This window comes from Mobula birostris, chromosome 17 (genome assembly GCF_030028105.1).
Source record: "Mobula birostris isolate sMobBir1 chromosome 17, sMobBir1.hap1, whole genome shotgun sequence".
Lineage (NCBI taxonomy): Eukaryota > Metazoa > Chordata > Chondrichthyes > Myliobatiformes > Myliobatidae > Mobula > Mobula birostris.
The window spans coordinates 31,417,578-31,431,354 of record NC_092386.1 but is presented as its reverse complement, the minus strand read 5'-3'; the positions used below and the strand labels follow the sequence as shown (position 1 = coordinate 31,431,354).

General features: G+C 39.1%; 2 protein-coding genes and 1 long non-coding RNA gene across 4 annotated transcripts in view; 1 reads left to right on the top strand and 2 right to left on the bottom strand.

Moving 5' to 3' along the window:
• LOC140211589 (sorting nexin-24-like) overlaps positions 1-1,123 on the bottom strand; it is a 163,940-nt gene extending 162,817 nt beyond the window's left edge. Inside the window, exon 1 of one of the 2 annotated variants that reach the window (XM_072281469.1) lies at positions 816-1,123. In XM_072281469.1, the coding sequence (XP_072137570.1) occupies positions 816-887 (72 nt within the window). In that variant the 5' untranslated portion in view covers positions 888-1,123. The remainder of the gene's footprint in view (positions 1-815) is intronic. The other variant, XM_072281470.1, reaches the window with a different exon arrangement.
• LOC140211590 (uncharacterized) lies at positions 1,002-13,578 on the top strand. The gene is made up of 3 exons (XR_011889523.1): positions 1,002-1,234; positions 1,327-1,442; positions 12,844-13,578. It is a non-coding gene; the product is annotated as an uncharacterized lncRNA (long non-coding RNA).
• Positions 5,202-13,777, bottom strand: part of snx2 (sorting nexin 2) — a 55,911-nt gene continuing 47,335 nt past the window's right edge. The window contains exons 13-15 of the mRNA XM_072281467.1: positions 6,462-6,542; positions 6,308-6,379; positions 5,202-5,683 (exon numbers count right to left, since the gene is read on the bottom strand). Coding sequence (XP_072137568.1) covers positions 5,633-5,683; positions 6,308-6,379; positions 6,462-6,542 — 204 coding nt within the window. The 3' untranslated portion in view covers positions 5,202-5,632. The remainder of the gene's footprint in view (positions 5,684-6,307; positions 6,380-6,461; positions 6,543-13,777) is intronic.

Genomic DNA, 13,777 nt, shown 5'->3' with positions numbered 1-13,777 from the left:
TTGCTATTAAAACGATGTGGTGAGACGTGCAGTTTACTTAGGGAATTGTGTGTGTGAAATGCAAAACGTTTTCATTCAATTCTACCTGAAGGACTGTTGTTTCGCTTTGAATTATAAGCGCAAGCTCACGTCGTCAATTTTTTTCTTTAAAAATGTTTAACTTCAACAGAAACTTTAAAAAGCTCAGGGTTGTATTTGGAGGCCGACATGTACTTTGACCATAAATTTACTTTGAACTTTGAATTTAAACCCCAGCGAGCACTTTAGCTTAAGTTCAAACATTATAAAAAGAGAAAAAAGACCGGAACTTAAAAGTTCACGTCAGGTTAGGAATGTAGCCAGCTACATTCCAGCATCAAACACTTATCTAATAATTTTCATTGATATGTCAAGTAATGTGAATTACGGAGAGAATGTAATTTCACAAACAACTCACTACCCTGTGCATCATATTGATTGTCGTTCGAACATGTAAAATTAAAAGCGCTTCAGTGACTATGCCACCGGACCAAAAATATATGCAAAATTATATTTCGCAAGCAGTAAGATCTGGAAGCAATTCTGCTTTTACGTAACAAGCGAAAAGCGCTTATTCAGTATTGATCTGAAAGTGCAGGACTTCTAGATTGCAACGCCGCCGACCAATCCCAAGATGCCATCCTAACCCGGATCCCTCTGGATCCGATCTCTGAATGTCAGACGTGTATGAATGAGCAGCAGGGACGAGGAGGAAAGCGGAAGGAATTGCAGTTACTATCACCCAGTAATGTGGACAAGCACGTAGCGGCCTCGGAAGCATGCGGATCTCCGCTTACCGTGTATCCTCTCTCCAGATCGCTCTCCTCATATCGGAAGGACGGGATTGACACTTCTATGGTATGGTACATGGTGCACAGAACCTTCCAACAGTGCAATAACAGTCACTGGATCAGAAGCGTTCAGTCTCAGTTGCAACTTTTTCCTGCTCTTTTGACACCGAAGCCGAGAGGAACGAATGTAATACCACCTTCGCACCGCAAAGCTCTTCCTGCTTGGATCGACTCTAAGGAATTCAGCGGACAAAAGCCATTTGCAAAGTAAAAACCGGCCACGTGAGCGCGCTGCTGTGTCACGTGATCCAGGGATTGGAATGTCGTCGTCCGTGTCACGTGATTCTTGGACTGGAATGTTGCAACACCGTCTCTACGGCGGCTCGGTGTGTGTATATGTAGTGTGCAAAGAACAGGATGTACAGGTTATATATATATATATATATATATATATATATATACACACACACACACACACACACACCACCCTTTTAACCTCTCTTCACTTTTATTGCAGATCAAATATAATCATGGTTGTACATGGTCAGAGAGAGACGAAGAGGAATGTCTAGCCAGAGTTCGGTGAATCTGTCGGGCGACGACGGAGACCATGTGATTGGGTATATTGAAAGTGTAAGTTGATAAGACCTTGATTAATAAGGGCATTAAAGGTTATGGGGAGAAGGAATGAGAATGGGTTGAGAGGGATAATAAATCAGCCATGACGGAATGGCGGTGCAGACCTCATGGGCCAATTCAGAATTTCCTCACCTGGAAGGTCTCGGAGGCCCTGAATGGAGGTGAATGGGCAGATTTAACACCTTGGGCGCTTGCAGGAATAAGTGCCGGGAGGGAGATTAGTATGGTGGGCCAAATGGACAAGAAAATCATAGTGGAAAGCACCGGTGGGGGGCGGGGAGGTGGAGATGGTGGGGAGGGCAAGATGTTTGTTGGTAGGATCCCTTTGGAGATGTCAGAAGTGGAGAACGATGTGTTGTATGCGGATGCGCATAGGGTGGTAGATGAGGACACGTGGAAGCAGCGGGAAGATGGTGTGAGTGTGGATGTTTGAGAAATGGAGGAGGAAGGGAAACCCTGTTCTTTGAAGGAGGAGAACGTCTGTGATGACTTGGGAAGGAAAGCCACATACGAGGAACAGATAGGGCAGAGATGAAGAAACCAAGAAAGGGAATAACAGTTTTTCAGGAGACTGGGTGAAGAGAGGTATAGTCAAGATAACTAGTAATCAGTAGGTTTATAAAAGATGAAGTCAACAATTTTTCTTCAGAGATAGAGACAGAAAGATCAAGAAAGGGGAGGGAAGTGTCAGATATGGACCAAGTGGATTTAAGGGGAGGTTGGAAAATGGCAAAGTTGATGAAATTAATGAGCTCAGTATGGGTGTATGAAGCAGCACCAATGCAGTCCTTAGTACTGCGGAGGAAGAGTTGGGGACTGAGGAGAGCTTGAACCATGGTCTGTTTTATGTAGCCAACAAAAAGGCAGGCATAGCTGGGGCCTATGCAGGTGCCCATGGCTACCCCTCAAACCTAGAGGAAGTGGGAGGAGCTGAAGGAAAAACTGTTGAGGGTAAGGGCCTGTTCTGCCAGACAAAGGAGGGTGGTGGTGGGGGGGAACTGGTTGTTTCTTTTATTAAGAAGCTGAGAGCTTCAAGGCCTTCTTGATGGAACATAGAAGTGTATAGGGACTGGACATCCATGGTGAAAATAAAGTGATCAGGAACAATAAATTAAAAGTTAGTGGAGAGACCAGGGGAATGAAGTGTTGCAGGTGTAGGTGGGAAGGGACAGAACTAAGAGAGAGAAAATGGAGCCAAGGTATGAGGACACAAGTTCAGTGAGGCAGGAGCAGGCAGAGAGAATTGGTCTACCCCAGCAGTCAGGTTTGTGGATCTTGGTAGGAGGTACAAGTGAGCAACGTGAGTTAAGGGAACTATGAGACTGGTGGCAGTGGATGGGAATTCTCCAGAGCTGATAAGGTCAGTAATGGTGTTGGAGACAGTTTTCTGATGGTTTGGAGTGGGGTTCTCTTTAAGGGGTAAATATGAGATAGTATCTGAGAATTGCTGCCTTGCCTCAACAAGGTAGAGGTCAGCCCACCACACTACAAGAGCACTCATTTTGTCTGCGAGTTTTCCTTTTTAAAGAGTAGGTCCTCTGCATACCATTGTATTGCGTGGTTATTTAAGTTACTGTTCCTATCAATTTGAACTAGTCTGCCCATTCTGACTTCTCCTTAACAAGGAGTTTTTGCTAACAGAACTGTTGCTCATTAATGCTTTTCACATTCTGTAAACTTCCAGACTTGAGCGAAATTCTCAGGCAATCAGCTGTTTTGGATATGCAAACCACCCCATCCGGCATCAATCATTCCATTGCCAGTCATCTCTTCCCCATTCTGATGTTTGGTGTGAACAATTAAACCTCTCAACCATATCTGCATGCTTTTATGCAATGAGTTGCTGCCATAAATGGTTGATCAGATATTTGAGGTATACAGGTATACCTAATAAAGTGGCCACAGTGTGTAACATACATGAAGGGAGCTTCAAGGGGCTCTTTTAAAACAAGTTTGTAGAAAATTGAGGATAGTGAATCTGAAATTGTCCGTGTATGCACAGCCAGATAATTACATATAAGATGGAGATAAATTTGAAAAAAAAGTTTGTTGGAACTGCTATGGTAGAGTTGGGGCCAGCATAGATCAGCCATGATCAAACTGAATGGCTGGGCAGGCTTGAGGGGCCAGTTGGCCTATGCTTGCTTCTGTGTGTTCATTAAGCATCATACAAATAAAAGAAAATTGTTAAGACAGACACGGTTACTGTGACTAAAATAAAATACAAATGCTATGCACCAAAAACGGATCCACATCTTCAGGTTTTGTAGACCTGACAACTTATTCCTTTGGAGCAGGGTGTTGGTACAATTTAAACCTACTACATCCAAGAAGTCTTGTTTTTAGAAGTACTCTTTTCCCCCCTACAAGACTTTGGTTTCGGGATATATTCCAGACGTGCATCTCAGCACATACCTCAAATGAAACTTTCAATTCATTGCCTGATTTTCACTCTCACCATCTATTTCCGCAGCTTGCCCTTGTTTGAGAACATGCAACAACTCTTCTGCTGTACTCTCTTGCTGTGGGAAGCACCATGTTTTCATGAACTGATTTAGTACAACCCCCTCCTTTCCAGTACACATTAGACATACAACCCACAATTATGGAATTCATCCAGTGATTTGGATGAGCTACAAAGAGGGTAATCAGTTAAAGCTTTAAAATCTTAACATTTCAACCTGATATTTTGAAAGTTTACAAAGTTCGAAGTAAATTTGTCAAAGTAGATATGTCACTGTATATAACCCTGGGATTCCTCCTCTTGCAGGCACAGTAAATACAAGAAACAAAATGCACCAATGGAATACCATACCCATACAATAACCAATGTACAAAAAAGACTGCAAATACAAAAAGGGAAAAAATACTATAAATAAGCCATAAAGAGAACATGAGATGAAGAGTCCTTGAAAGAGTTCAGTGGATACAGTTCAGTGATGGGGCAAGTGAAGTTATCCCCTCTGATTCAAGAGCCTGATAGTTGAGTGGTAATAACTCTTCCTGAAACTGGTGCTGCAGGTCTTGGGGCTCCTTACCTTCCTCCTGCTGGTCTGGATGGTGGGGGTCCTTGATGCCAGATATTGCTTTCCTGCAACAGCACTCTATGTAGAGGTGCTCAATGGTGGGGGAAGGCTTTGCCCATGATGGACTGGGCAGTATTCACTTTTTATAGGTTTTCCTGTACAAGGGCATTGGTGTTTCCATACCATGAAAGCTGCAGACCTCCACTCAGCATGTTAAATAGGAAGTAAAGGATTGCAAAGCTAAAATTTTAATAAATTTACATTTCATTGAAATACTGCCGTTTTCACAGCACCAGATTGCTATTCATAAAATCCCAATAAAAATTGTCCATAGAAAGATTTACATCAGCAGCCTTGATATCAAGATATCCTTTATGTACAGGATATGAATTTTGCTGACAGATCTAAATTAGGCCTCCCCAAATAGCCCTAAGAATTATGAGCCTCCATGAATCACTAGTGATTTAAAGGGTATTCCTATAAGATGAGTGGACAAGGAGATTTAGACTAAGCCAGTGAGAGCATGAGACTAGAATATTATTGCACTGTTCCAAGGAACTGCTGCAACAAGACTGGAAATGAGGGGCCAACAACCATCTTCAGAAGGACTCCTATTATTGTGCATCTACAAGGCAAATACTTCAATGATTCAAAGTATTTTAAGTATGTGGAATACCAAAAATGCATGAAAAAACCAGAGTAACAAAAAAAACTACTAGAAAAGTGGTGAAGTATATCTCTTTATTATAGTAACAAAGATCAAAATTCATGATTTCTATACAGGAATGTTGAATTTGTTTCACAATTTACAATTAGTTATATGAAAATTCAGTAATAGATCTCTCAATGAAACAAGTGTCATTACAGTAAAATCTCAGTTCCAGCACTGACAATGCACTTCACCGCAAAAAACTTAAGCTGCACAGTGGTGTTCAATTCAGCAACTACTGCAGAATTTCATTCCACAACCCAGTTCATTCTGACTGGATTAGGCCATGCAGTTGGTTGACAAAATGCGAGAAATTTATTAAACCACTCCTGCAATGCAGTATTACAATTTAAAATATATGTAGTGGTTATATTGGAATTCTGTGGTCAGTGCCTAGTACGGAACTAGTTGTAAACAAGAGACAGGCCACACTTCATCTCATTGGAATTTCATGCTATTGCTTTGGCTTCTGGCAGGAATGCCTCCCAGTATTTAATTAACTGAAAAAGATTAGAATCAAGATTTAGAAATAGAAACATTCATATAATCAATTACTTTGAATATTGTACCTCTCATGATACAACTCAGGAGCTATACATCCTACTGAAGTACTCCCTGCATTCAAGAGGGCATGTCGCGCCCAAAATGTAACTTAAGTGCATCTCCCTAGTTTGGATTATATTAAGGCATATACATATACAAATACAAAATACTATTAGTCTTCCCTGGAGATGCGAAGTCTAGTCTCATCTTTTCCCTTGCACATTCTACCACTCCAAATTCAGATGTATGCCCAAAATATAGTTTGGCTACTACTGCAAAATTTTAAAAATCCTTCTATTACTGGACTATATCCACCTGGCAGATATGTTAGTTATGACTCCACACTGACTGCCAATATTTGAAAATCCATTTGTACTTGACTTTGCTGAAAGGACAGATTTTCCAGAAAAATCAGGTCAGCATAAAATCATAATTCAAACAAGGTCCACAAAATGACATTTAAAACAGATACAGCCAAAAAAAACCAACAGTAATATCAATATACTAATATCTAATCTACATCCATGGCCAACAGACTATTTGTAACTCTTAACAGAATCTCCAGGTGGTTATCAACTTACTTGTTGCTGCGTGTGCACTAAAGATTCAAGGTACTTGATTATAACAGATTTGAAATCCTTTACCCTTTCTTTCTATAAAGAAAACAGAAACAAGATTAAAAACAGCTCAAAGTGCTTTACAGAGCTAAATTTACAGAAAGAGCATTTCACCCACCTCAAATCTGCCCACTTCCTTGCGGATAGTTTTTGAGATTTGTTCAAAATCCCTTTCCCCTTGTTGAACTCTTGCCTCCCACTGTAAATGGAAGGAAATAAATTAAGTGTTAGATCTGTAATCATGTTGCTAAGCATTCAAAATTATCACCAAAAGCTAATAGCAAAACTAGTTGGATTTCATGCAATAACAGCTAATTAAAATTTGATATCCCCAAGTATGTTCAGGATTCAATTTAGTATGCAAATTTGAAGTGGGGAAACAAATTTACTGAATCACTTTAAACATTAAAAACAATGTTCTATTACACTATGATCTTTGAAATTTGCTCATTTGCACAGCCAGTCAAGTACAATTTCAAATGAACTTTTTTTTAAATAAATCCTAAAACAGTCCTCAAATTTTCAGCCACAAGTTTGGTTTATGAAAATTCCAAGAGTACTAAATGTGAGAAAGACTAGGCAATTCAACACACTAATCCTTAGACACACACTGATTCAATTCTCAAAACCAGTATGTTTCACAGTTGTTCAAAAGCCTGTTCATGATTTTCTAATAGCTGACAATAATACACAATCTGGTTTAAAATTAAAACTGCATGGAAATGTCAAAACTATAACTAATCTGGAATGAATAAAGCTAGCAGTCAATTCCATCTCCCAATCTTAGGAATGTACATCTTATTCCAACTTTATATCTAACTTTGTCACATTATTTCACCGTTTTACATTGATCTTAGCAAGGCTCCACTGGATTTCATTCAGCTGCAAAAGAAACTGGCTGCCTCAAATTTTGCAGCTGTCTACAGTCCAAAATCTATTAGTTCATTCCATACTAATAAGACATTCCTTATTCTTCAGGTTTTAATAACAATGTTTGATACTCCCTAAACACCCACTTAAACACTTCCCTGATAATTCCATCCAAATTTGATCTGGCTAACAGGGTCAGATCTAAAACAGAGGCTCTTTGCAACAACTCAAAAGCATCAGTTTCCATTTTAATGTCCAAATCACAGAGTATCCCAAAGAATGTTCAGAAATATCAATCTAATTACAGTAAATGTGCTCCTACAGATGAAAGGCTTTCAGTAAAATTTAATTATTGAAAGCTTTGAACTCCATTATGACATTCCTAATAGCTATACAATAAAACATGCCAGTTTCAGAAACTTTCCCAATTCAAGGATGGCTGCATGTCCATTTAACAAATGGAAGTGCCTACCAGAGGCAAAGCACAGAGGTTTGGAATGCAAATTTTTTTCGCCACAATTCCCGAATCCAAATCTATTTACTAGAATTGCATATCTATGTAGTTACACAGTACAGAAACAGAACAGCCTATCTGGTCCATACCAGCCAAGGTATCCCATCCAAGCTTGTCCCATTTGCCAAGAAACAGGCCCATCATCTTCTCAATTTTTAAAGTCCAAGTACTGTCCAACTGTCTTAGAAGTTACTGTACTTGCCTCACCATAGTCTAGCAGCTGATTCCACACAGTGTTTAAAAAAAAGTTGCACAAGTTCCTCTCAACTCTTTCCCCTCTCATCTTAAACCTATGTACTCTAGTTCTTGATATCCCAGCTTTGGGGGAAAGGAGTGTCCTTATCTATATCCCTAAAGATTTTACACACCTCTATAAGATCACCTCTCAGTTTCCCACGTTCCAAGGAATAAAGTCCTAGCCTGTTCAACCTCTCCCCATAATTCAGTCCCTCAAGTCTTGCCAACATCTTGAAAATCTTTTCTACACATCTACCCCATCACAGAGTGACCAAAACTGAACACAATACTCAAAGTCTGCCCTCAGTGTCCTGTACAACTGACCCTGACCTCCAAGCCTTTATATTCAATGCCTGACTGAAGGGGAACATGACAAAAACCACTGACTCAGCTGATCAAGATCCCCTTGTAATTTTTGATACCTTTATACCATACCACCTTATTTTAGTGGTATCTACAGACTTACTAACCATGCCTAGTACATTCATGGCTACAGATAAACAGTTGTCCAGTACCAATCCCCAAGGTGCACCACTAGTTATGGGCCTCCAATCTGCAAAACAATTTCCTACCATCAACCATCTGCTTTCTACCATCAAGTCAACTGTGCATCCAATTAGCCAGCTCTCCCTGGATTCCGTGTGATCTTACCTTCCAGAGAAGTCTACTATGCAGAATCTTAAAGGCATTACCGAAGTCCTTATAAAACATGTCTACTGCCCTGCCCTCAGCCTTCTTGGTTTATCCAGGCTTTAATTTCACAAATCACACCCCCCCCCACCACCCCCAGTCGCCTATCACTCCTACTGACCTGGATCCACCTATTGGCTTGTGAGCTCTTATTCTACCCCTTTTCACCTTTTTATACTGGCTCTCTCCCCCACTTTCAGTCCAAGTGAAGGGTCTCAACCTGAAATGCCCACTGCCCAGATGCTGACTTCTTCCAACATTGCATTGCTCCTTAATTTCACAAGGCTGTATACAAACCTAAACTTAACCAATTATCCAATCAACTGCAAAGTGGAAAGAGTTTCAGAATTATGGTAGCAGGTACATTGGTGATACAAGCCAAGTGGCATTAGAAAATAGAATGAAGGAAAATTTCAGGTCAGTGTACCTTTGCTGGCCAGCTTTCATAACTGCCTCTTAACTTTACCTTACTGATTGGGTAGGTGCTAGAAACTATTTGAAGAGCAGCTGACAAACTTGGGTGGGGGGAACTACCAAATTTATCCACAGAACAATGTGTACAACTCAATTTCCAGCATTGTTTTATTACAGCATCCACAGTTTTTTTTTGCATTTTCAGTTTAATATTCACTCATGTTCCCACATGCCTCATCCATTACATATAGCTGTTGTCTGAGCACAGCCAGTGATTGGAAAAGATCCTCAATTTCAGTTCTAATGGACATTCCACTGGTATAATTTCACTTTTAATGGTGCTGATTTGTTGACAAGAAATGCTTAATCTCTGCAAAGTGTACAAGTGGAGGTAGCACCATCCGCTTTCATGTTGGATAAAATTAGCTTGAAGTATTTATTCTAATTCCTGTTGCACAAAGGACAATGATACTCAATGATCAGACAGACAATTGATTATCAATCTTGTGTGATTCCTTGGTAAACTCAGCTTTAAAAGCACATTAAAGACCAAAGATTAAATATTCATAAAAGACCCACCACTGACTAAAACATGCAATATCATTGGCAAATACTTTCAAAGCAGTCAAGAGAAATTCGCATGTCCTCATGAAGTATCAATGCACCTATTAAGTGCAGTGACTTTAGGTATAGTATTGTTTCCTATTAGACAAACTACAAGGATGTACTTTGAGTTAGAAACTATTTGACCAATGTAACATTTTTATGACTGCTTATTATAACAAGTTTGCTGAAAAGCAGACAATGGCTGAAGTTCCACACCTCAAATTTTTAGAAAGCTAGTTAAGCCAATCCATTTGCATCTACTTGGATCAAATATTTCAAATATATTTTTGGATAAATTCCAACATGTGGTCCAGCAAAGATCGAACAAGTTCATTCCAAGTACTAGCTGAAGCTCTTTCCTTCTATTCTGCACTAAGTACACAAATGCTAACCAGGGCACAGGGCATAGGGCACGGATCAATTTCAGCATGGAAGTAGACAGTCCTGTCAATAACAGCTTAGGCAAAATAATAAAGTAGTGCCACCAGTGGAACCAAGCCCAAGAAGGACTTTGCTTCAGGGAAGGCAAGGTGGAAATAAACTGCATACAATTTCAAATATATAAAAAATTAAAGTGGAAGTGAAAAAATGGCAGCTTGGGGTTTGGTATTGGACCATTGTTATCTATGAATATATCAACCAGAACTGATCACAAGCAGCTTTAGAGGAATTCAGTAAAGTTAGAGTACATTACCACTAATGTAATTTGACACAAGCTGTAGCAGTCACTCAAACCAGTTTAAAATTCTTCCTACCTCCTCAATCTCCTTGTGAAGCAGAGTAAAACAAAAATTATACAAGTTAAGACCATTTAACAGCTCATCTTCCTACCACTTAATTTTACTTAAACTGCACTCTCCTGAAAATAGTTTATAACTTTGGAATTCTGCTTCTAATAGGTATATTTAGTTTAAGCATACCAATAGTATTTATGATCAATACTTGAGACTTTTACCTTGGATTTTCACTTCCTACATTGCTACAAAACAAGTTTTATGAATTTAAGCATAACATTGTTTTCCCTAGCCAGACAGTCCTAAAGTTCAAAGCATATTTAGTTACTAAAAGCAGTCAGTGGCAATAATTTCTTTAGTTTGCTGTACAGTATCAAAAGCTTTTCAACACAAGGACAAACACAATAGGTTCGGATTTCAGTTCAAGAGGGTGAGTATTAAAAAGCAGCAATAAAAGTGCAAGCTGTAGTGAACATGATTTGAAATGTAGTAAATAGCATTTAGACAGGTACATGGATAAAAGTTTACAGGAATATGGGCTAAACACAGGCAAATGGGACAAGATTGGGCAGGCAACTTGGATAACATGCACAAGTTTGGCAGAAGAACCCACTTCACTGCTGTACAAGTATAACTATAAATAGCAGCTACAAAACAAAAATGTTTGAATACTACAGAAGACAAACATTGTGGAAGTGGGACAAAGTAGATAATTTGAGGAAGCCAGCAATATGTTATATATCTTTTTGCATCTTTAGCTTAACCACGAGGAGCACGACCAAAATATACCGGTGGATTACGATCCAATTGAATCTCACACTAAATAGGTCACCAGATGCAAAGTTTACTGATATAGCAACACATTTTCATAACTTAGTAACTTAGTCAATTTTAAATTCATTGGCATCAGACTTCAAACTTTTCACCAAAACTCAGCTACAATCAGTAAGCATAAGGTAACAATCCCAAACTGACAGGACACTTTAAAAATCAGCCCATTTCACTGCCTTTTTGAGATGGTTCATAGTAAACTTTTATGTTGATAAAAAAAAAATCCAGTTAATGCAACCAAATTGCTCAAAAATCAACAGTTACATAATTAATGGATGTGATACTAAAAGTGTAAGCTGATATTGTTACATGATGATCTAAAGCAGAGGTTCCCAAACTTTTGTGTTATTGCTCCCACGGCTCCCATAAATATCCTGAGCATCCCCCTCTCCCTTTCCGGCTATAAGATATATAAAAAAAACAAATTTTGATTTACGATGTGCAGTGAAAGAAATTAGGAACTGCAAATTCAAAGCAGTGATAAATAATTGCAACTTTATTCAAATCTATTTAAAGCTACAAATATTATTTTAAGTATAGTAAAAACAATTTTAGAGCATTAGCAGTCCAACTATTCACTACTTGATTGCTTTTTCACCTTTCAATGAGAAGGATGGGCTTGATACAGTGCTATCTATCAGCTTCTCAACATCAGGCTGAATGTCACTCAGGAGTCTCAGATCCCCACATTCAATCTGCAGTCTGCTTCATTGCTTTCAAATAATTTGGGTGACTGCACTGAAACCACACTCCACTAAAAGATGATGTTAGTTATTGCCTGTTCAACATCCTGACCATTTTCCATAGTGCAGGATAGACTTCTTTTGCAACCAAGGTCTTGATATGACTTTTTGAACCTCAGCTTCAGCTCAAAGTTATTTTGTAGCAAAAATAAGTTCTTCTTTCATCCTTCCTGTTAATCCCTTATTATAAGTGTTCAAGATTGGGTTTATTACCCAATCTGGAATTTGGATCAAGAGGTCTACAGCAGATGTTATCTCATTGGCTCTTCACACAACCCTGGAACATATGGACAGCAATGATGCATACATCAAAAATATTGGCAAACTTCTATAGATGGGTGGTGGAAAGTGTGCTAACTAGCTGCATTATGGCCTGGTATGGGAAGACTAATGCCTTTGAACGGAAAATCCTACAAAAGATAGTGGATTTGGGCCAGTACGTCACAGGTAAAACCTTCGCAACCATTGAACACATCTACATGAAACATTGCTGTAGAAAGGCAGCAAAGATCCTCACCACCTAGGCCGTGCTTTTCTCCCCCTCACTGCTGTGAGAATCTGGAAGGTGCCTCAGGACTTGCACCATCAGGTTGAAGAATAGCCATTAACCCTCAACCATCAGACTCTTGAACAAAAGGGGACAGCTACACTCATTTAAGGACTCTTATTATTTCATGCTTGTTATTTATTGCTATTTATTCATATCTGCATTTGCACAGTTTGTTTACAGTTCCTGTTCAATACATTTGCTGAGTATGCCTGCAGAATAAGGATCTCAGGGTTGTAAGTGGTGACATGTAGTCTGACAATAAGTTTTACTTTGAGAAGATCCTGAAATCTTACTGACATGTCTTTATGCAGCTCAGCCAGGTGGGCACAGCATATTTGAAGATTACCATCTGGCATTCTTTCTCTTCCAAATCAGAGGCTCAGAAACTGGAAAAGGTGATGATGGCCAATGTTGTACTTGGATAGGGTTAACTTGAACAGAAATGTGGAGACGACTGATTTGACTTTAATAAAATTCAAATTTCCTTGCAAGATTGATTTCAATCAACTTTGCAAATAATTCTGACAAATAGGCAATGTAATGCATAATATTCTTCAATTAATTACTGAATGAAGCATTTGTCTTCAAAGAAAAATAAGTATATTAAGACATCTGACTTGTGTGCAACAGCAAATATTTAAACTGCTTATTCTTAATACAAAGCTCACAAAATAGTCAAGAACTGAGAGCATATGACTGATTTTATTTACTGCTGTGCTGACAGTACTCACTGATTTGTGCAGCCGATCACTTTGGTTTTTTGCAAAAAGATGTCGTCTGTGAATTACACAGCGAATGGTAAATGTTAGGTACAGCTCTTTACAAGAAAAGTAATAACTCCACAGTGGTGTCCTATCATTGATGGTGCCTCATCTGTTGCACAAGCAAGAATGTTGGTGAGTAGAATGTTCCTCTTTGAAAAATTGCTCAACAACCCAAAATACGAGGGGTGATTGATAGGTTCATGGCCCAAGGTAGAAGGAGTCAATTTTAGAAAACCTAGCACATTTATTTTTCAACATAGTCTCCTCCTACATGTACACACTTAGTCCAGTGCTCGTGGAGCATACAGATTCCTTTGTAGAAGTGGTCCACAGCAGGGGTGAGTGATAAGTTCGTGGCCTAAGGTAGAAGGAGATGAGTTATACAGCTCTCGTTATATGCACGTGCAGTTCAACTCTGAGTGAAAATGCAGATTCTCCTCATCTCCTTCTACTTTAGGCCACAAACTTATCAATCACCCCT